Source organism: Callospermophilus lateralis, chromosome 2 (assembly GCF_048772815.1).
Source record: "Callospermophilus lateralis isolate mCalLat2 chromosome 2, mCalLat2.hap1, whole genome shotgun sequence".
NCBI lineage: Eukaryota > Metazoa > Chordata > Mammalia > Rodentia > Sciuridae > Callospermophilus > Callospermophilus lateralis.
In genome coordinates this window covers 190,438,619-190,459,753 of record NC_135306.1, presented here as the reverse complement: position 1 = coordinate 190,459,753, position 21,135 = coordinate 190,438,619, and the positions used below count along the sequence as shown (strand labels likewise).

The following is a 21,135-nucleotide window of genomic DNA, read 5'->3' as shown; positions in this document are numbered from 1 at the left end:
TGAGGTAACTTACTGGCCCAAGGCCACGTGGTCGCTAAAAGGCAGAGCCAGGATTTGAACCCCTGCCCTCCGGTTCCAGAGTCAGCTTGATTAACCCTGAAGGAACTAGTGCAGAGAGATTCAGACCCAGTCAGGATGCCCACCTAGCAAGAGGCCCGGGCGGCCTTCCCTCCCGCTGTCCTACTTACCCGTGAAATGGAGCATGTCATCAGCCCTCCTTTCCTTCTCTCCTCCAGACCCACCGTGGCCACGGTAGGAAGAAAATCTCCGCATTTCTCTAAGCAGGAGGGGCGCAGGGTGGGGGACGAGGTGGGCCAGAGAGCACAAACTAGCCCTAAGGGGACAAGTCCAGAATAAGTGGGGGTGGGGGAGGTGTTCTTGAGAGTCTGGTTCTTTGAGGCTGGCAGATTCCCAGAGCCTCCAGGACCCCCACACCTCACCCCACCCTCCCCTCACACCCCCAACAGCATGTGCAGAGAGAGAAATCACCGGGCAGCCCTGAGTCCCCAAGGCATCCAGACACAGTGCAATTGCCATCCACATACTGAGGTTGGATTTTAGGGTGGGGCAGAAGGTGGTGGTTGGGTGGGGACTTGTTATTTGGCAAAGTCACACCAAGCAGGGGGAGCGAAGGGTGGGCCTGGGTTGGGAGGCTGTAGGCTGAGCCGAAGGCACATGAACGACGACCATCTGTAAAATGGGACTAGGCATCAACTCGTTGGGCTCATCACACCGACTCGCATCAACGGACCATTTCGAGGTGGTTGGGAGATGCAGATGATTTTAAACTTGCAACTCCGTAAGCACACGGCGCTGGCCCCAGATGGGAGCTCAGCGTTTGGTGCGCGTTGTCACAGTTGGATATCGCTACCAGACAAAGCAGTCCCTTCCATTTTAGACCCCGGCCTGGGCGAGGCCATTCAAGGCAGGATGATTTGCCAATCCACCGGGATGCTGACAGTCCAGGAAAGGGGCGCTGTCTTCAGAATCTTCAGAACTTGCCAACAAAGTCCTCCTAGGCGGCGCGGGCCACTCCGGGGTGTGCCGGTCCTGGATTTCCACGGCCAGGCGCCTTCTCCCGGGCGTGGGTGCGCCCCCCGCAGGCGATCTCCAACAAAGCCTTGGCTGGAGAGCCCAGGGCCTGGTCCCCCAACCCCTCTGCTCCCGCCCTGGCGGCCACCTCGGGGGCGAGGCAGCCGGGCGCGTGGGAGGGGACGGCGCGCCATTGGCTTGTGCGCGGAACTAGAGGAGGGACCAGAGCGCACCGCCAGGACTCGGGCAAAGCCTGCGGCGCAGGAGTCCAGCCAGCCCTGCCCTGCCCTGCCCTGCCGCCCGGAGCGGCGGCGCGATGTGAGGCGTGAGGGCCGAGGTCCCCAGGCTCGCCAGCTCCGCGCCGCGCGGGCGCCAGCATGCGCTAGCCACGTAAGTCCGCCGCCCGCCGCCGCCGCTGCCTGCGCAGCTCAGCCCGCGGGGCTCCGCGGCCGCAGGGACCGCCGGGGGCAGCGGCACTCCGCGCGCGCCGGCCGGGCGCCCGGACCGCTGGCCACCTGCGGCCCCTGCGGGGACCCGGCGGGTCCCCTCCCCGGCTCTGCCAGGCGCCGTCCCGCTGCCCCTCCGCGCTCTCTCGTCCCCTGACTCAGTTTCCCCCTCCCGGCTCTCAGCCGCCGCCGCCGCCTTCCTCTCGGACTGCTTCTGCCTCCAGGGCCTCCGGGGCATGGGCTCGCGCCCTCTTCTTCGGAGCAAGAAAGAATCGGAGCAGTTTGTCTCCCCCTGGGGTCTCCGTCCCCGGTGCGCGGTGCTCTGTCCCCTCCCCCTCCTTCTCTGCCTCCGCACCCCCTCCCGCCTTTGTTTCCCGGCCGGGAGTGCGCGGCACAAACTTGCGGGTTCCCCGGTCTTCGCCCCCGCAGGGCCGCGGACCGAGGTGGTGGCGGAGTTGCCGCTGCCCACAGTCTGGCGCGACCTTTCGGTGTGGGGGTGGGGGCTGGACGGGAGGAGCCGGGGACACCCAGCTGCCGAGAGCCCGGGTCTCAGAAAGTGGGAGGCGGGGTGTAGAGCCGGGGGGTAAGCGACCGATCGGAGGCGGCAGGGGCCAGGCCGGGCGAGATCGCAGTGGCCGGGCTGGAGGGCAGCGGCCGAAACGCGGGCTGCGCCTAAGCCCCAGCTCGGAGGTGGGTAGAGGAGCGCAGGTGGTCAGCGACGCCCCCGCCCGTCCCCGGGCCGCGCGATCAGCTGGAAGGGGTGGTGTGGGGCCGTGGGCCTAGCGCACGGCGAGCCCCGGTCCCCGCGGTGGACAAAATACTAGCACCTACCCCGCGGGCTCTGTAGAGGACGGACAAGAACGGCGTCCCCATCCCCGGGCGCCCCCAGGGCTCGGCGCTGGCTTTGGGTCCCTTTGCTCTACCTTCCCTCGCCCCCATCCAGGCGCGCGCTCCCGCCTCCTCCTGGCAGCCCCTGGGAAGCGGGTTCTTCCGCGCGCGCTCTGGAGGCGGGGGGCGGGAACCCGGCGGAGGCCGGGAGCCTGGAGGCTTCCCCAGAGGCCGGCGCAGATGGCCGAGGCCGCCTCGCGGCCCCACCACCAGCACTTCCTGTTTGGTTTCTTTTAGACAAACTTTTCTGGACCGGGCCGGACGGTGGGGAGAAGTCCGCGGGCTGCAGGATGCGCGCCCCTACTGTGCACCCCTAGGACCTTCACCTCTGGTGGCCTGTGAACAGGGGCCGCGCCCTGCAGCCCGCCCATCCCTGGGACTCGGGGGGTCTCTTTGTTGAGGAACCAGGAGGGGGCGCTGTTCGCCCCTTGGCCTCAGCCCCAGGCTCAGCCGGGCTGGAGGGGAGAATTCTGGAGCCGGGGTGTCGGGCGAGCGAGTCTTCTCCGGGTCTCTGGGGTTTCGTCTGTAAGATGGAGCGCTGCCCCTGACCTCCCCTCGGCCCCAGCGTCTTAGGAGCCAGCTGCCCGGTTTCTTTTGTGCCCGCAGCTGTTAGAGGCGTCACGATTTCCAAAGGTGGGGTGGAGCCCACTTGTTCCCGGCAGAGCCCTGCCCAGGACCCCTGCAGCTTCTCCAGCCGCCTCCCCTCCCCTGCCCCGCACCCAGGGCCTCGCTCCCAGGGCCTCGAGCTCGGCAGGAGGAGGGGCCGCCTCTCCTGGGTGGGGCAGCAGGGGATTCCCAGCACACCCACACAGCCTTCTTGGGGTGCTCTTCACTTTGAACAACGCGTTGCAAACACTACGCCCCAAATTATTTATTGAGCAAAGCCCAGCACAGTTCCAGCCACCTGGGGAGACAGCCGGGGACCAAACGAAGATGCCTGTCCTGGAGCTGGCCCTTCAGGGTGGGGGAGGCAAATACTAATAAAGAGTTTCTATAGTGCACTGGGAGGTGAGGGGGACCGTGGGGAGGGCCTGGCGTGGAGGCTGGGGGTGGCATTGACATCTTTAAATACACACAGACCTCCGTGGTCAGATAGGCCTTGCCAGGGGGCAGCTCCCTGTTGAGCTTCAGCTTTGAGGAAGTGAGCTGGGCAGACAGCTGTGGGAAGGAGAGATCCCACGGGGCAGGCTGGTGCAAGGGGCCTGTGGCAGAAACACAGAAACAGGGGCTGGGGTGGACTGAGGGGCTGGGGAGGAGAGAGGAGGCAAGCCAGCCAGGAAGGGTGGGAGCACACCCCCCCTTTTTTTGCAGATGAGGGAATGTGGGAGATCAGAGATGATACATAAAAGCCACTTCTGCTTCTTCCCTGTGGCCACCCCCTCTCATGGCATCTCTGAAGCTGGTTTGGTTGAGGGAGAAACAGGCAAAGAAGGGGAGCCTCCCCTCTGAACACAAGGGCAACATTGTTATCAAGTATGGTCTGCAAGGCTGACCTGTTCTGGATGGCTCTGTGCATGCTACCAGCAGGGAGGTGGGTATCATCCCTGCACCCATTTAACAGGTGTAGAAACTGAGGTGGGACAGCCTGTTCCTGGCCCCAAGTCCCACAGCCAGTAGGTGGCAGGCCCGGGATGTCAGCACCAGCCTTTGTGTGGTGACTTCTGCCTTTAACTGCTAAGCTCCTGGCCCTCGGTGTTGGGTAGACCCATTCCTGGAAACCGCGGGACCGGTCTGCCTGCCTACCCAGAATGCACATCACCTCTGGGAGAGCGGCCTCCAGGGGCGGAGCGCCCCTTCAGGAAGCCCCCGCTTTCCTGTCCTCTGCAGCCTCCTCCCTGGCCAAGGTCCTGAGCAGCCTCATGGGGGAGGAGGCCCCGCCCCGTGGGACCCGGAGCCCAGCTGTGCCAGTAACAGCACTGGCTGCCCCCAGGGGCCCTGGCAGGGTCACTCTGGGTTGAAGAGGACAGGAATCGTCCACACGCCCTGCCTTTGCCAGTGACCGTGGAGACAGGAGAGGCCCTCTTGGTGACTTCCCAGTGGTGACCAGAGGGTTGGCCCTCCCTCCCACACAGCGGCAGTTGGGGCAGCCCTGCCCGCCCCTCGCCCCCAGCCCCCAGCGCAGTGGGGAATGTGTTGATGGTTTTGTCCCCAGAGCTTCGGGCATGTTTATAAGAAAGCTGCGGTTTGCCTCGGCCTTCCTGACCTGGAACGAGGACATTCGGTGGCCTGAGGTGGCGGGGCGTGGGGCCGGGCGGGGCAGCTGCATGTGGGTGGCCGGAGAGTGGCCCTCAGGAGGCACAAATTGGGGGCCAGAACCTTCTGGAGACCTCGTGGCCACTCTTGAAGACAAGGACGCTGGGTCCCAGGACAGGCCCTGGCTTCCCGGGCAGCGGAGTCTGGTGTGAGCCCGGCCCAGTGACGGCGCCCCTGCCAGCTCCTGGTGGCAGGTGAGCCCTGTGCTGCGGCGCCCGGGGCTCACCTTCCTGGAGGGTCTCAGGGTCCTTTCCTGGTCTTTACGGGGTGGGAGACAAAGTCCTGCCAGAGGTGGCCCCGTCTCCCCCCCACTGTCCTGCTGGTCCTCTGTATGGTCCCCACTTTGGGGGCAGCAAGCCACTGAACCCAGCGAGGGCTCTGAGACCGGGAGAGGTGGATGGCAGCCGGCCCTCCGCTGCGGGGACAGGCCCACGGGGACAGGCCGCTCTCCAGGGACCCACAGATCACACAAGCCTCCTGCAGCCCTGCCGTGTCCCTTAGCCCACGTCCCCGAGGAGCCCCCAAGATCTGCACCCCAGAGGCCACTGTGCTGGAGTCAGTAACGCAGGCCCACAGGTGACACCGCTTCTGCCTCCTGTGACCAACTCCAGGACAGCCTTGCGGTCAGGCGTCCTGTCCTCCAGGACAGCCCTGGAGAGGCGGGTCACTGTGCCCTGGCTGGGCGGGGGGCATCTGGCCCTGGCAGCTGGCGGTCCTGCAGGGGCCAGGATGAAGCAGGCCGTGGGCGCCCCCAGCCCAGTCCCCACCAGCACAGCCCTGCCCAGCGCCCAGGGCTCCACCTCGCGGCTGCCTTACCCCGGACCCCATTTCCAGCAATTTGTCCCAGTGTGATAGCCCAACAATGGGTTCCAAGTGGCAGCCCTGCCCAGGACCTGCTGTGGTCACCCCAGGGCCTGAACCCGGAGAGGCGGGACCCAGGAGGAGCTCAGATGCTGGGGACGCCAGTGCCCTCAAGGGCAAGGACCACGAGAGGGCCAGCAGCTCCGTTCTGGGGTGGAGCTCACCGAAGTCCCCCTCCCCCATCTCTCTCTCTCTCTCTCTCTCTCTCTCTCTCACACACACACACACACACGCACACACGCACACGCACACGCGCCTCTCAGGATGTGGTTCCCTTGGTTTGACTCCAGCTCTGCCACTTACCTCAAGGGACACTTACATAAGTCCCTCTGGCCTTAGTTTTCTCATCTGTAAAATGGGGGTGACTTGGGGCGATTCTTGGGTTCCTGTCCTAGACTGTGCCCTTCCCCCAGCCTGGCGCAGCTGCGTGCTGCCCACTCTCCCCACACATGGGGAGGGACAGTTACCCTGTAACGGAGCCCGGTTTGGAGAGGAAGTGGCCCCTGGCGGAGGAGCTCAGCTGAGCGACTTCCCCTTGAGCCTCCGGAGCTGCAGCTGGTGGTGTTCCGGGTCCCTGCCCCTCTGCCCCCGCCAGCCAGCCCTCACGGGCTGGGTCTCCAGGTCTCCAAGTCGGGACAGCTCTGCAGTCCATCCGTTTCTATGGAAACCAGGCTTCCCGGGAAGGACACGGGGAAGTTGGGGAAGTCCTCCAGGACCTGCATAGGGAGGGAGGATGCCCCATCTGATCTGCGGCCCAGGGCTGAGCCTGGGCAGCACCCGTTAATGATTAATTGCTCTCCTCTGTGGAGCACATGCCCGGAGCCAGGCCCTGGGCTGCTTGTTCTCATCCTCCTGCGTCTTGAACCTGTGAGCTGGGGGACGCAGTGAACAGGTTTCACAGATGAGATGGTGGAGGTTCAGAGAGGTTAAGTGACTTTCCTGAGATCGAAGAGCATTTTAGAGGAAGAGTTGGGCTTTGAGCCCTAGTTTTTCTGGTCATTAAGAACATGCTCCCCTCCCCCACTGTCATTCTCTGTTGACACTTGTACCCCCAGATGAACCCCTCTCTTCCTGGCCTGCTTCACACTCTGGGGACTTCACCCAGTTCTGCTTACTGCCACTGGGCGCTGTTTGGGTGCTCAGAGGTCCCAGCAGGTGGGGGTAGGACGGGGCCTTAGGGGGCCTGCAGTGTCCCTCCCCCTCTTTTGTTTACTTGTGATCCCGAGTTTAATGCCCGGATTGAACCCAGGTCTTGAACCCAGGTCTGGGGGCCTCTGCTCTGAGCCACACCCAGCCCGGCCCCTCCCGCTCCTGAATCTGAGCCCAAACTGGCTGAGCCCCTCGGGTGCCCGGCGCTGTCCTGGGCCAGGGAACAGAAGTGACAGACTGGTGCCCAGTCGCTCACCTTCCAGCGCTGGCCACAGCTTGCTGAGTGGGGCAGTGTTGGGGCCCAGGGTCCTCACCCGGCCCTCCCGCCCCGCCACCGCGCAGTCACCCCATGGCCCTCTGCATGGGACATTTGCACTGTCGGATGAGTCCCATGTGTCCTGTCCAAGGCCACTTGACCCACAGGGACGAGTCAGCCTGGAACCCAGTTCTGCCCCATGGCCAAGCCCCTTCCTGCCCTGGGCCACCAGCCTGCCGTGTCTGGGTGGCCTCTCACCTGTGGGGCCTCGGGCGTGCTTGGCAGAGCCCCTGTCCCTCAGGCCACCCGGATGCGGAGTGTCCTGGCGCCGACAGAGCGCCTACTGTGTGCCTACTGTGCGCCTCAGCCTAGCCAGGGTCACAGGAGCACAAGACCACGGGGCTCCAATGGTTCCCTTTGGGGAACCGCACAGCCTGCCGCTAAGCCCCTGGGGACACAAGCTGCGAGGGGCCAGTGGCCAGGAGGGGAGGACACTGGACCCTAGGGGAGACCCTTAGAGGAGAGCCAGGCAGTGGTGGCCCTAGGAGCAAGGAGCACGGGGACAAGGGACCCTGGGTGGCAGGCTCAGAGGCTGGCTTGGTGGCCGTGGCTTGGAGGCGTGGTCTGTGGCCACAAGCCCTTCTGCTCGGGCAGCCGCGCTAGTGGGCGGAGGGCGGCCTGCCCAGCCCAGCCCAGCCCCGCCCCAGCCTGCTGCGGGGAAGACCGGGCTTCAGAAGTGTCCAGTGGGACAGGCGGCCCTGCGGGCCTGGCCCTGGCTTTTTCCACTGCACAGCTGCGTGGAGGAAGGGAAGTGGCCGGCGGGCCCAGCCTCCCTCGGCCTTGGCCTCTCCGGCCTCTCCCCGTCCCGAGGCCCGCAGACACCTGCTGCTTCCTCCCTCGGCCTCGGCCTCTTCTTTTTTAAAAATCTGTCCCTTCACTATTTTTTATTCTACTTTGCTGTGTAGCATGGTGGCATTCTTAAGACCCCACCTCACGGGGAGCCGCTGTAGTGACCTGCCCGATGCCACACAGCTGGTGAGAAGACGCAGCCGAGACTCACACCCAGGGCTTCCGGCCCCCAAGCCGGTGTTTGCCTGGGGTGCCCAGGGTGGAGGGGGGACAGGTGCCCACAACATTTTAAGGTGCCAGGTGTCTTTTATTCTCAAAACTTCCCTGTGAGGTAGGGCCCCTTCTTTACCCAAGGACGGATAGCTAGACTGAGGTACAGAGAGGTTAAGTGACTTTCCCCCAGGCGCACAGCTGAGAAGTGTGGCCTGGGATTGGAAAATGACTTGAGCAGTTAAGCCCTTAGCCACAGGCCCCTGCTGTGGCAGTTTGGGGCTTTTTGAGAAGCCTTTCTGCCCCTGCTTTGGCCATTTACAGGAAAAAAGTAGGGGTGGTTGTTCCCATTTCACAGATGAGAGCTGGGACTCCCTGGAACCAGTCCTGGAGGCTCAGCCCCTCCCACGAGGCTGGGCGCCCCCTCAGGGCAGGGCCTGTCCTACCCCAGGTCTGGCTCAAGGCCAGCCCCACCCAGTGCTGCTCAGGGGTGGGGGAGTCTCTCTGCCCCAGGTCCTGGGAGGTGGGACTTGGAGCCCCACTTCACAGTGGGGGGACATCTTGCCCAGGGCCACAGCAGGGCACAGCAGGATGGCGCCATTGTCATCCATTGTCATCGGGTGGCCTGTCCTGCCTCCTTGGTGAGAGGGGTAGGGACTCCAGGGCCACCTAGGAGAAGGGGGAGGGCCAACACTGACGGCTGCCATTGGGGGGACATGGAGGCTCTGGCCAGGGGACACTGGGGCACGCCCGCTCTGGGAACCAGGTGGCACTTCGTCTTAGACTTCCACGCAGACCTGCCCTGAGCACGCCCCGCCGGCTCATTCACCTTAGGGGCCTGAAAATGTGTGGTCCTGCCCAAACCCAGGCCGCCTTCCGGTGACAAGCAGGGCTGAGGAGCCCAGGGCGTCACCCCCGGGGCCAGAGCTGGCTCCCAAGGTCACGTGCTGGTGTCCCTCTGTCCCCGTGGAGAAAACCAGTCGCAGGGAGAGTGACAGAACAGAGCCCGGGGGCTGGGAGGCTGTGGCGGGGGAGGAGTGGGGTAGTGACCTGGTGGAGGTGGCAGCTCCGTGAGTGACTCAGGGACTAAAACCCACGCAGTCACACAGCAAAACAGTTGCTGTAGTGTCCAGACGGGATGGACAGGCCAGGGCACCAGGCTCTGCCCCCTGCCTCCTGCTGGCTCCTGGGGGCAGCCAGGCCTGGTGGCGGGAGGGACGCTCGTTACAGTTTCTGTCTGGATTTGTGGAAGGTGGTGGCCGGGGCTGAGCCACGGGGACAGCCAGCGTGGTTGATGGACCCTCTGAGGGGCACGGCTCCCTGGAGGTCCCTGAGCTCCTCCCGTGTCCCCAGGGCACGTGTGCAAGGGAGAAAAGGAGAGCCACCCCAGTCCCCTAGGTGAGGGCCTGGGCCAGGGCTCAGGGCGCCTGTGACCCAGCCGTCACACCCACTCAGACCCCTGCTCTGCCGTCCTCCGTCCTTCCTGGACCCGGCCCAGGAGAGCCCCGACTCCCGTGCCCAGGGGACTGTGTCCTGCCCGTGCTCTGGGTGTTGGTCCTGTTGAGGACATTGGCAGGCTCGTGAGGGACGCAAGCCTGGGGACATTCCTCAGTGCCTTCCTGCTGCCCTGGGTCCCTCAGCCCTGGGCAGCCGGTGCTCTGGAGGAGGGATGGTGGCCTCAGAGTTCTCTTGCCGTCCCGGGTGGCCGCGGGTGGAAATGAGGAGCCAGGATACCCAGGGCACGTGGGGGGCGCCACTGTCCTTCAGCGTGGTCTTGGGGGACACTGTGGTTTCCTCATCCGCAGAGTGGGTATAAGTAGTGCCCCTCTTGCAGGGTGGCTGTCATTGGAGGAGCCCAGGGCCACCACGGGCCAGCCGGGGGCTTTCCCCTTTCCTCACGACACTCCTGTCCCCTGTGTAGACGATGCCAGCTGCTGACAGGACCGGAGCAGCCCATCCCTGACCTCCAGCGCCCAGCCCAGCACCGGGCTCACAGTAGGTGGTCAAGACCAGCCAGAGGTGGCTGGGATTGGAGGGGTGGCAGGTTGTGGGAGCTGGGGGGTGACAGAGGGGCGGGGGTGTTGGGGGGCAAGGCCTGGGCAGGACACCTGCCAACCTCCTTCCCCTGACTGCACGGTGCCCCCTGGACGGACGCCCCTCCCCCTCCTCGGGTCCTGGGTGTCAGGAGGTTGTCTGGCGGCTGGGGACGAGGCTAGCTGTGTGGCAGCTGTCGAAGCTGCGCAGGCGGCGAGGCCTGAGGCCAGTGTCTCCCGCAGCCCCCGGCAGAAGCCCCCGGCAGAAGCCAGGCTCGAGGACACCATGGCGGCCAAGCAGCCCCCACCCCTCATGAAGAAGCACAGCCAGACGGACCTCGTGAGCCGCCTGAAGACCCGCAAGATCCTGGGCGTGGGCGGGGAGGACGACGACGGCGAGGTGCACCGCTCCAAGGTGGGCCCTGCGCCACCCGGCCACTGAGCGCCCGCCCCGGGAAGGGGAGGCCGGGGAGGGCGGGAGACGGGGCCCGGTCCAGTCAGAGACATAACGGAGGTGTCAGGACTAGTGACCACAGGGAGGGCGGTTTGCTGGGATCAGAGCGGCATGGATGGCGGCCCGCGGGTGGTGGAGTCAGGTAGCCCCCACTTTGTGGGTAAGAGACCCAGGCCCAGGGAGGCTGAGCCGCTTTCTTGAGGCCACAACCATAAGTGGCAGGAGCGTCCGTTTTTAAGTCTTTATTTATTTAGTTTGTCCAGGGGTGCTTTGTACTTTACTTTTTGTTTTGAGAAGGTCTTACTAAATCGCTGAAGCTGGCCTTGAACTTGCGATCCTCCTGCCTCAGCCTCCTGGTTCCCTGGGATTCCAGCTGAGCCTCCCTTCTTACACTTTACCTTCAACTTCTTTTAAACCCAGTGCCAAGGCAACGCGGGGGGCGGGGGCAGCCTCAGTGTGACCCACCCAGTTCTGGGGAAACCTTTTGCCAAGCAGAGGTACCCAGGTGGGCTCCTGAGTGTGCCCGGGGCCCTGGGAGGAGGACCCGCAGCTGTGGTGCTGAGAGCTGTCCCCCGCCTCTGACCCCTCCCTGTGTCCACAGATCAGCCAGGTCTTGGGCAATGAGATCAAGTTTGCTGTCCGTGAGCCTTTGGGGCTCAGGTGAGCCTCAGCCCTGAGTGTCGCTTGTGGGAACGGGGTCTGTGTGTCGGGGAGTGCGGAAGACCCCCTTGTGTGGCCTTGGCCCAGTGTCTTCCTGCCCCTGTTCCATCCCATCACGTGGCCTGTCCCCTCACCCAGCCATTACTGGGCATCTAGGCTGGAAAGGGGAGTCCCCTGGGGCCCGCCCGGGCTGACCTTGGGGGTCCGGCTGTGACCTTGCTCTCCTGTCTCCAGGGTTTGGCAGTTTGTCTCTGCTGTGCTCTTCTCCGGCATTGCCATCATGGTGAGTCCCACCGCCCTGTCCCTCTGCCACCTGGCCTCCCCGCTGGCTGGACCGCAGGACCCAGAACTAGACTCGGGCCCTGGGTGTGGCTCCTGGCCTCCTCTTGCCCTCCCGGGGGCTCCTCCCGCCAGCCCCTGGCAGCCTGTCCCCATGCTGCCATCATGCTGGCCCCTGGGAGGGCTTTCTGGTGTCTCCTCAGGCCTGTCCCCACCTGTCCCCACCCCATTCCCGGGCTGCAGCCCAGCTCCTTGCCCCGGGAGCCCCAGAGCCCCCCTCCCGTCCTGCGGAGGGTGGGGCAGTTGGTCCTGACCCTGAACTGCCCGAGGACACTGGCCCCAGTCCAGGGAGTACTCCCCAGCCCTGAGCCTGACCTTGGGGCCCCCTGCTGTCCACAGGCCCTGGCCTTCCCTGACCAGCTCTATGATGCGGTCTTCGATGGAGCCCAGGTCACGAGCAAGACCCCCATCCGCCTCTACGGTGGCGCCCTCCTCAGTGAGTATTCCAGGGTGGAAGGTGAGACCCGCTGGGCTGAGGGAACACCAGGGGACCTTCCCCTGCTCTGGGGCCCTTCTTCCCTCCCGCGCGGCCACAGCTGCCCAACCTGCCCAAGCTGCGTCTGCTGGGTGTGTGCTGCCATCTTGTGGCCACGGGTGGGATGCGCCAGGATTGGTGTCTGCCCCCGGGGCACCCTGGGCACTGGGATGCGGAGACAAGGAACCCGTCTGCTTCCTCTAATCTGAGTCGCTCACGGAGGCCGGCTCGGCGTTAGGAAGGCGAATCACAGTTTTCAAAGCTGGGCATCGGTGGCGTCGCTCCCTTCCCTAAAATATGCTATGGCTCCCTATTGCCTGCAGAATAAAGCCCTGGCGACTCTGCCTGGCATTCAGGGTCCTCGAGGAGGTGGGTCCAGCCGGCTCCCCCCATCTGCCAGGGGCCCTGGGCTCCAGCCACAGCTGATGGTGCCCATCCCCAGTTTCAGAAGCCACCGTGTCCTGGCACATGCCCCCCTGAAGGGCGGTGCTGAGGGGCAGTGTGGGGGTGGGGCGGCACCACCTTTGCACAGAGGGGGCTCTGGTGGGAGTTGGGGGTGCAGAGCAGTGCGAGGGCCCAGGGCGGCAGGAGCGGACTCCATCAGCGCAGGACTGAGGGGGACGCAGGCCCAGGTCTGGAGCTCCCCTCCCGTTGGCAGCTGAAGGCTGAGTCCCAGGGAGGACAGTGCTGGCTCAGTGTCCCACAGGGCCTCGGAAATGACATGAGCAGGTCCGGACCCAGAGGGCACCGGCTGGGCACAGATGCCTTTCGACCTGCGAGTGAGCAGGGCAGGGTGGGGACATCTGGGGCTGGTCGTCTGCAGGGGGCCCGGGTGGGAGGAGCAGGCCCCTGCCTGGCCCCTGGGGCAGGTGGACCAGGCTGTCCCCACTCCCATGCTCCCTGTCCCCGTCCAGGCATCTCCCTGATCATGTGGAATGCCCTCTACACGGCGGAGAAGGTCATCATTCGGTGGACCCTGCTCACCGAGGCCTGCTACTTCGGGGTGCAGTTCTTGGGTGAGTGTCGAGGTGGACAGTGTGGGAGACGCGGGAGGCGCGGGGGCAGCTCTGGGGCTGGCAGGAAAGCAAGGGCACCTGCCTGTGGGGAGGAAGGAGGGGACAGTGGTGCAGGACCCCGGGCACAGAGCTGGCTCAGTCCGGAGTCCTGTGTGCAGGGGGGACACATCCTCCCCTGACCTCTGACCCCTCCCTGGCCTTCCTCCCTCAGTGGTCACTGCCACGCTGGCCGAGACGGGCCTCATGTCCCTGGGGATCCTGCTGCTCCTGGCCAGCCGCCTGCTCTTCGTGGTCATCAGCATCTACTACTACTACCAAGTTGGCCGGAAACCCAAGAAAGTCTAGCCGGCCAGGGGACCTGCCGGGCCTGGCCAGGGTGGCTGTGGGCGCGTTCCCCTTGGGTTCCTGGAGGCAGGGGGGCCCTGCTCCCACCCAGCCCCCCCAGGCAGCCGGTGGCTCCTTCCTTCTCTCCATGGAAGTCCCCAGATGTGGTGACCTCTGGCCTTTGGGTTTGACATGCCAGCTTGGGGGAGATGGGGCCTGTGTATCCCACTCCTCACCGCACACAGTAGCACCTCCTTTCCTGGGCACTCTTGGCCCCCAGGTCCCCTCAACAGGCACCGGCTGAGGACCGTGGTCACAGCAGCGAGGGCTGAGTGGTCTCCTCCCCGGGCAGCCCCCCTCTCGTGGGAGAGGCTGTGGGCTGCCACCCCCTGACCCCACCCATCTAGGGCCCAAGAGCTGAACCTGACTTCTCTCTAACCCTGGAGAACTTGAGAACCTGACCCTGGCCAGCGTCCCTCAGTCCGGGCCCTCCGCACACGGGCCCCCTGCATCTGAGCACGCAGCCCCTCCGCAGCCCCGCCCAGGGCCCGGGGGGCTCTCTCTGAGCTGAGCTTTCTGTGAAGATGGGCCACCTGCCGCTGGACGCTCTGGCCCCTCCCCAGGCCTGGTCCACCTGGGTCTTGGGGGCCTTGCTCTGGGCACTCTGCCCATGTCCTCTGCACACAGATGGACACACGGACTTGTAAGCTGTGGGCTTAGAAATGAGAAAGAAAACACTTGGTATCTCCTTGTCCCTTGGCATGTCCTCCAGGCCTGGTGTCCCCCTGTCCCAGCCCCTTGTCCCCCGCTCCTTCCCCAGGGTGCTGCTGCCTGGCCCCTGGCTGCCCCTAGCGTGGCCGGGTGGGGCTCGGTGCCCCTCAGGCTCTGCAGGGGCAGTAGGTAGAGGCTTTCCGGCCTCCTGTCACCTCCCCCTCCTCCCCGCATCGCCCTGGAGGCGGCCCTCAGTGGCCCCTGGAGCTGAAGGGCCTGGTCTGGTCCCTGCGGCTCTGCCCTGACCTGTTAGTCGCGCTGCCTCCCTGCAGCACACAGGCTGCCTGAGGAGTGGTGGCAGTGTCCCGGGGACAGGTGTGACAGAGATGGCTGCAGGTGCCCCTCTGCCTGGGGACCCTCCCCTGCCCAGCCTGTGCCTAGTGTCCTTGCAGCCACACACCCGGTGGCCTGTGTCCAGCAGAGCGGTGGCTGTAGCGGGTTACGTAGCTGAGGAGAGGGGCCTGCTGGTGGCTGGGCTGTGCTGCTGGTCGTCATGGCCTGGCGGTGTGGGAGGGCGCTCTGAGTGGGCACCCTCTCCTGGCACTGGCCCTGGCCCTTGGGGTCTCCCACCTCCCACCTCCTGCGCGGAGCCTGGAGCCCGGGCCTGGGAGCCGCTGCCGCCCAGGGAAGGTGCCCCCGCCTGCAGCCGGAGCTCAGCCCTGTCTGCGTGGACCTTTGAAGACCCAGCTGATCCCCAGTGGTGACAGCTGGCCTGTCCTCCCCATAGCTGCTGGACATGTGGGTCCCATCCCTCTGGGGAGATGGAAGCCCTGCTGCGGTCAGGCCACGGTGGCATCTGCATGGTGGGGGCCACCGGTCGGAGACACTGGGCTGCGGGGTGCAGAGGGCAGCCGGCCTTGCCCTGGGGGTGGCGCGGTGGGTCACACGGCCCTAGTCACACATCGCACTGAGCCTGGGGAGCCAGGCGAGGGCCCGGCTCACTGGAGGTCTGTGTGGCTTGGGGGCAGCAGGTTGGGGGGACATCAAGACGGGGATGACGTGTGGCTGGGAAGGAGGCCATGACAGGGCAGGGGGTGGGGGCCCCAGGTCTCAGGAGGGAAGCCGGGGGCCTCTGCCTTCGAGCTGGGGGTGCCCAGCTGCCTCTGCCCGCAGCCCCCGCCACTCCAGCTCCACTGGCCCAGGCCCCCCGAGTCACCACCGTTCTTCACGGTCACTATTTATTCTTTGTTCCTTTTTCTTTTTGTAAGAAACAGTCACAAAAACCAGTGCAAAACCCTCCGCGGCGTCCTGTTCTCTGTCACAAACTCCTCCTGAGGCGCGGCACAAAAGGGGCTCACGGGGATGGTGACAGCAGGGGGGAGGGGGACGGTGGTGGCAGATCTCAAAACAGACCTTCGACATTCGGCCACAGAGCAAGGGACGGGGGCTGCTGGGCAGAGGGGTGGCCACACCCCGGCTGGTTGGGGCCGTCGGGTCTGGGCCCCTCGGGCCCCCGAGGCAGGCTGGGCACTAATGAGGGTGTGGGGAGGCGAGCCCCTTCTCTAGGAGGCAGTGGCTCAGCGTGGGCAGGGGCCACCTTGCTCTTGGCTCAGTCGGGGACAGTCTCAGCCGGACTGTTCTGGAGAAGCCCAGACGACCTGACCCTGCCCGCAGATCAGGCTCGGCAGCTTGACCACACCCACAGGGTCCTTGGTGCCACAGCTCTTGCCCCGGCGGGGGCTGAGTGTCTACCAGACCCTGACAGTGACTCCAGGGGACCTTGCAGATTGCTACCAGCCTGAGCACATGCCACAGGACAGACCCTGTGTTCCCTTCAAGCTCAGAGGTGCAGAGGGCAGGAGTCGTGTGGGGTGGACAGGCTCCTCGGCCACTTTTACAGAAAGCCCTTGGGGAGGAGTCTCGGAGCCACTCTGGGCCCGCCTGGGCCACATGCCACCCTGGTCTGCCCTTCATCGACACCCTCACTCTTATGGGCCCCGGAGGCTTGGGGTGCCCCTGGACCTGGGCTGTCCAGCCTAGGCATGGGATTTCTGGTCAACCCGGGCCAGCTGTCTGCCTTCCGGGAAGCTGGGGCTGAGGGCTGGGCAGGTCCAGAGCAGGCAGACCCCTGGCCCTGGCCCTGTCTCAGGCGAGGCTGGGCTGGGGCTGGCCAGGCGTCTTGCTATCTACTTGCCAACACTGATTGGGAGTGTGAGGCCTGTACAGTGTGGGGTTGTGTGGGTGGGAATCTGGGGTCTGTGGGGAAATCTCTGCCGCAGCCTGGAGGGGACACAGAAGTATCACGTGGACAATGGAAGGACTGGACACTGTGTTGCAGCAGAAATGGCTGAGATGCCTGAGGGGCTCTTTAGCCTACAGACAAGAGGGCTTCTGGGAGCCAGTGTGTGACCTTGACCCTCAGGAAGGGCAAGGAGCAAGTGGGACGCACAGACGGAACCAGAGGAAAGCAGAAGCCTGTTCTGTCTGTCGAGCTGACTGGGGTGGGAGCAGTGCAAAGGCTGCCTGGGGAGGTAGTGAGCTCCCTGTCCCTGGAGGTATGCAAGAAGAGGGTGGAGAATTCTTGGCAGGAGTCTTGCAGAACATATCCAAGCCTCCATTCTGGGTGGGAACAGGGAGAACCAGAAGATTTGGGGGGTTTCTTTCATCCTGGGGCCAGGAAGTTGGGGATGGACAGGAAGGAGGAGCCTGTGGGGAGAGGTGGGCAGTGTGCCCCAGGGGAAGCACTGTGTGTCCATGGCAGGGGCTGGGTGGAGAAGTGGGGAGGTGAGGGAAAGGGGGACAGCGATGGACTTAGCTGCAGAGCCGGGAGGGGCCATTTCCTGGGCAGCTCGTCCCATGTTTCCTGGGAAACCAGGATCCTGAGGCCAGAGGGTATGTGAGCAGCGGATCCCGCGGTGTCCCGGATGGAGAGCCCGCACCTCAGAGAGGAGCCAGGTCCTTGTTCAGAACCACCACACATGTGCTGTGTGACGCGACAGCCCACAGTCCCTCTCTGGGCCTCCCAGGTGATTTGGTCCGACAGATGGGGACAGGAAGGACTGCCAGCGGGGCCACTCCCGGAGCCAGTGTTTGCCAGCAGCCCACCTTGGCCCCTGTTGACAGTGGACACAGCTCCGTCCCCTGGCAGTGCAAGGACAGCCCCGAGTCTCCTGGGGGCTCTGGGGCTGTGTCAGTGTCTCTTGTGGCCCGAGTCCTCATTTTCTTGGCACCAGGTCGCGAAGCTGTGGGGAGAGAGCGCCCAGGCCCAGGCGCGCCGGGGTCCGGCTGGGCCGAGAGGCCTGGCCTTGCTGCATCCCGGGTCAGGCGCGGGGTCCCAGCCCGGGCGAGGGCGCGACAGTCCCCATTTCTGTCTTCATCTTGTTAAAAAAATAGCTCTGCGCTCCTGGCCCTTCCGGCTGCCCACGAAGGCCTCATCTCCGCCCTGGGGCCAGGGGCACCCGGAGGGCACTGGTGCTGGGCTTGGAGGCGGGGCCAGTCCTCAGGCCACGCCCTCTACTGAATGCCCCGGAAGAGGCACATGGCGAAGATCATGACCGAAAGCTGCGAAGAAGAAAGCCAACTGACTGCCCGGCTGCGCCCAGGGCCCCGGGCGCGCAGCCCAGTCCACCCCAGGGGTAGGCCCCGCCCGGCTCTGGGTGCTCTTCTGCAGGCATTCCCTGGATGTTCTCCTGGGACAGTCACCTTGGGAGGGCGACTTTGGAAACTAAATCATGGGTTCAGACCCAGGTGCCCACTTATCAGTGGTGGCTTTGGGTCACTTGCTCTGGGCCTGAATGGGACCGCAGCTTAGCACGGGCCAGGCACAGTTCTAAGAGCTTCCCCAGAAAGCACAGAGAGGTCACATCATCTGCCTAAGGCCTCACAGCTACAAACGGGGAGCCAGGGTTGGCATCCAGGCGCCCTGGCCCCAGAGGCCATGCTCAGGAGCCCTGCACTCTCTGCCTCGGGCTCACAGAGGGCAGTGAGAGAGGAGTGGAAGGCAATTAGCTAACCACATCCTGAAGCCTGCCCTCTAGCAGATGCTCAGTAAAAGCTCCTCATCTGTTATTAAGGGGCAAGGCAAGCTGGGTGCCGTGTGCACACCTGTCATCCCAGCAGCTGGGGAGGGTCGCGAGTTCAAAGCCAGCCTCTGCAAGAGCAAGGCGCTAAGCAACTCAGGGAGACCCTGTCTCTAATAAAACACAAAATAGGGCTCAGTGGTCGTGTGCCCCCAAGTTCAATCCCTGGTACAACCCCCCCCCGCCCCCCCGCCGAAAAAAAAGAGGCCAGGCAGCTCTGGCCTCCCCGGGGTTAGGAGCACAGCACTGAACACCTCGGGCCCTGGGCTGGCGGGAGACAGAGCCCCTGACTCAGGGACTCCGCTGTGATCAGAGCTGCTGCGGTCCCCACGCCCAGAGCACAGGGAACAAGCCCTCGACCACGGCTCACGGCCACGTGGCCACAGGCTCAGGTGAGAGGCACTGCCAGCCAGCGTCGTGGTAAAGGTCGGCCTCACATGGGGGCCCGGGGGCTGGGCAGGGAGTGGGTGCCGATCAGTGTGTGGATCCCACCCGGAGTCCCTGCACCACCCCAGGTGTGCTGTCCCTGTCACCTGAGACCCTCACACTGCCGGGAGGGGCAGATGAGGAAACTGGCCCAGAGGACCTGGTCTGAGGTCAAGCAGAGCCAGGAGCTGGACTCTGGCCGGGGCGCCACCTAGTGGTGGCTCAAGGCCTGCAGCGCTCCCCTTTTGAGGGGTGCTGGGGCTTGGGGGTAAACCGGCTAAGACCAGAAGGCTCTGGACATCCCCCGCCCCGCCCCGCCCGAGGAAGGGCCTGGTCCCCAACCACAGGCTGCAGCGGGTCCCCTGAAGCAGCGACACTGTCACCTTCCACAATGTGTCCTGGGGACCCTTGGCTCAATCCCTACTCCTGGAAGACAGCACCCAAAACACACACCCTGCCCCTTGGAGTGGGTGACAGTGCTACCCAGTCCCACTGGCTAGAGACTGGCTCGGAAGTGTCACCTCCAGAGCCCAAGGTTGACTCAGCCTGGGCGGCGGCTGGACTCACGGCCCCTGGGGTGCACTCGGGGATCCCCCAGGCAAGGATCCGAGGGAGGCGGAGGGTGCACCCTGGCCCCTGGGGAGGGGCGTCACTTACCTCGATGGCCAGGACCCCGATGGCGAGGGCCCCAGCCAGGTAGACGTAGGTCTCGAAGGTGTTGAGGATCACCGCGTAGCAGCCCTGGGGGGGAAGGGTCAGAGGTGAAGCCACTGCAGGAGGGACAGTCTGGGCCCGGCCAGCGTCAGCACTGGGGACAGCACGTGGCCCCAGGGCTCAGCGGCTGCTGGGCTAGATGGCGGGTGGAGGAGGTGGGATTCGGGAGACCTGGCAGCACCCGAGGTCCCCCAGCCACCGGCCCCCAGGGCAGGACTGAAAACCAGCAGCCCAGGCCCAGAGCCCAGGCCTCTGGAAGGCCAGGCGCTGCCCTGTCCACACTCCTGCGGCTCTTGAGAAATCAGAAGGCCCAGCATGGCGAGCCGTTCTCATGTGGCCCTACCAGTGGCTGCTCCATCCATGGGACCCGTGTCCCTGGGAGCCTATTGTCCCACACCCATCCTCATTACCTGCCTGGCGGCTGCAGGAGGATTCCTGGATTTTAGACATTACCCTAAGGGAACACAGCCCAGCCTTCAAAACTGCGCTCCTTCCTCACCTGGGGACACCCGCCTGGGAACCCCGCCATGTTGGCTGGACGTGAGCCAACAGCGGGGCCTGAGGTGGGAGGAGCGGCATGGGACCTGCCCTGCCTGGCGGAGGCTGAGCACAGAGCTGGGAAGTGGAGGCCCCACGCCCCCTGGACCCCAGGTATGAACAGGCCCCACCAGCACAGTGGCCTGGTCCTTGGTGCTTGTGGGTCCCTGTGCCTGGGAACCATGCCTGGAGGTACTCAGCCACGCAGATGCCCTGGGGAGATGGCAGAGCGGGACACAGCCAGGTTCTGAGGCAGAAGCCTCCAGAGACGAGAGCCGGGAGAGGGGGTCTCCCCACCTGGACCTGTCTCGGCAGTGCCACCCGGGGCCTAGCCACAGGCTGTGTGACTGGGACAGAGCCCAGAGGAGCCCAGGGGCCCTACCCCGGGGCCAGTTGGTCAGGAACCAGTGTGACTCGGGTCCTTCTGGGGCCAGCAGGAGCCCTACTCCCCCGCCAGGCCCCAGGGCTGCCCTGGTGTCCAGCTGACCCCTGCGGGGTTCCACCTGAAATCTCCGTCTGCCCTTTGGAAAGCCCCAGAGGCCACACAGCAAGACACAGCCCTGCTCCGGGGCGAGGGAGACGGGGAGGCGGTTGTCTTGGGATCAGCCCTGGGAGGGCCTGCTGCGGGCCACCTGCCGGCCAGGGCCAGCCAGGGCGCCTCCGCCCCAGCACACTCGGGGTCTGTAAGGTGCTTCGAGGGGGCTGCATAGACAGGAGGCAGCCGTGGACAGGGGAGCGGTGGCAGGTGACAGTTCCACACATGGCCTGGGACCCGCCTGCCTGGGTCACAGCCCAGCCCGCCACTGGCCCGCTGGGCAGGTCTGGCTGGTCCCTCAGCCTCTCTGGGCCTCAGGTGCCCGTCTGTAAAACGGGCCATTTGGATGCGCTTCCTCCCAGGGTGGGGGCGACACATGAGGCTCCGCCTGGAATGGGTGGCGTGTGGCAGGTGCTCGGTCCCTGCTGGGGCTGGCCTCCCTCTCAGTGTGCCCCGAGTGGGGAAAGTGAGCAAAGCCCGTGTGGTGTCCCCGTGTGCCTGGGACAGCTAGGGGACAATCCGTCACACACCACGCACACGCACACCCAGCACCAGGGGACGGAGGCGCAGCAACTCCCTTCTCCAGCTTGAAACCGGCTTTCGCAGGCTTCCCGGGGGGCTGGCAAGGGGCTGGTGACCCCTGGGGCCTGACGGCCCGCCCTGCCCTCAGGATTATCCCCAAAGACCCCCGGGCCGCACTGAGCCCAGCAGGGCGGGTTGGCCTGGGAGAGTCCCCTTGGGCCCGTGGGGGCGGGGACCGTGTCACCCACGCTGCGAGCACCCTGCCAGGAGCTGATGGCCTCAGTGGCTCCTTCTCAGCGGGTCCTCACCTCCGTCCAGGAGGAGGCTCCCACCTGCTCTTCCCCACGAGGACAAGGCAGAGAGTGG

The 21,135-nt window shown here is 65.1% G+C and overlaps 2 protein-coding genes across 5 annotated transcripts in view; one reads left to right on the top strand and one right to left on the bottom strand.

Annotated features, from left to right (window-relative positions):
• Positions 1-1,260: 1,260 nt before the first annotated feature.
• Tp53i11 (tumor protein p53 inducible protein 11) lies at positions 1,261-15,255 on the top strand. The gene is made up of 8 exons (XM_076847081.2): positions 1,261-1,422; positions 9,866-9,939; positions 10,221-10,392; positions 11,033-11,091; positions 11,326-11,374; positions 11,770-11,866; positions 12,820-12,921; positions 13,133-15,255. Exons 3-8 carry the CDS (start codon positions 10,264-10,266, stop codon positions 13,264-13,266), a joined length of 570 nt encoding a protein of 189 aa, XP_076703196.2. The 5' UTR covers positions 1,261-1,422; positions 9,866-9,939; positions 10,221-10,263; the 3' UTR covers positions 13,267-15,255.
• Tspan18 (tetraspanin 18) overlaps positions 15,184-21,135 on the bottom strand; it is a 154,156-nt gene continuing 148,204 nt past the window's right edge. For all 4 annotated transcript variants that reach the window (XM_076847076.2, XM_076847078.2, XM_076847077.2 and 1 more), the window contains exons 10-11: positions 19,119-19,202; positions 15,184-17,517 (exon numbers count right to left, since the gene is read on the bottom strand). In XM_076847076.2, coding sequence (XP_076703191.1) covers positions 17,470-17,517; positions 19,119-19,202 — 132 coding nt within the window. In that variant the 3' untranslated portion in view covers positions 15,184-17,469. The remainder of the gene's footprint in view (positions 17,518-19,118; positions 19,203-21,135) is intronic.

Coding starts and splice junctions, on each gene's coding strand:
- Tp53i11 (XM_076847081.2), top strand. CDS start 10,264: ATGGCGGCCAAGCAGCCCCCACCCCTCATGAAGAAGCACAGCCAGACG. Junction 11,092..11,325: donor CGTGAGCCTTTGGGGCTCAG/GTGAGCCTCAGC, acceptor TCCTGTCTCCAG/GGTTTGGCAGTTTGTCTCTG. Junction 11,375..11,769: donor TCTCCGGCATTGCCATCATG/GTGAGTCCCACC, acceptor TGCTGTCCACAG/GCCCTGGCCTTCCCTGACCA.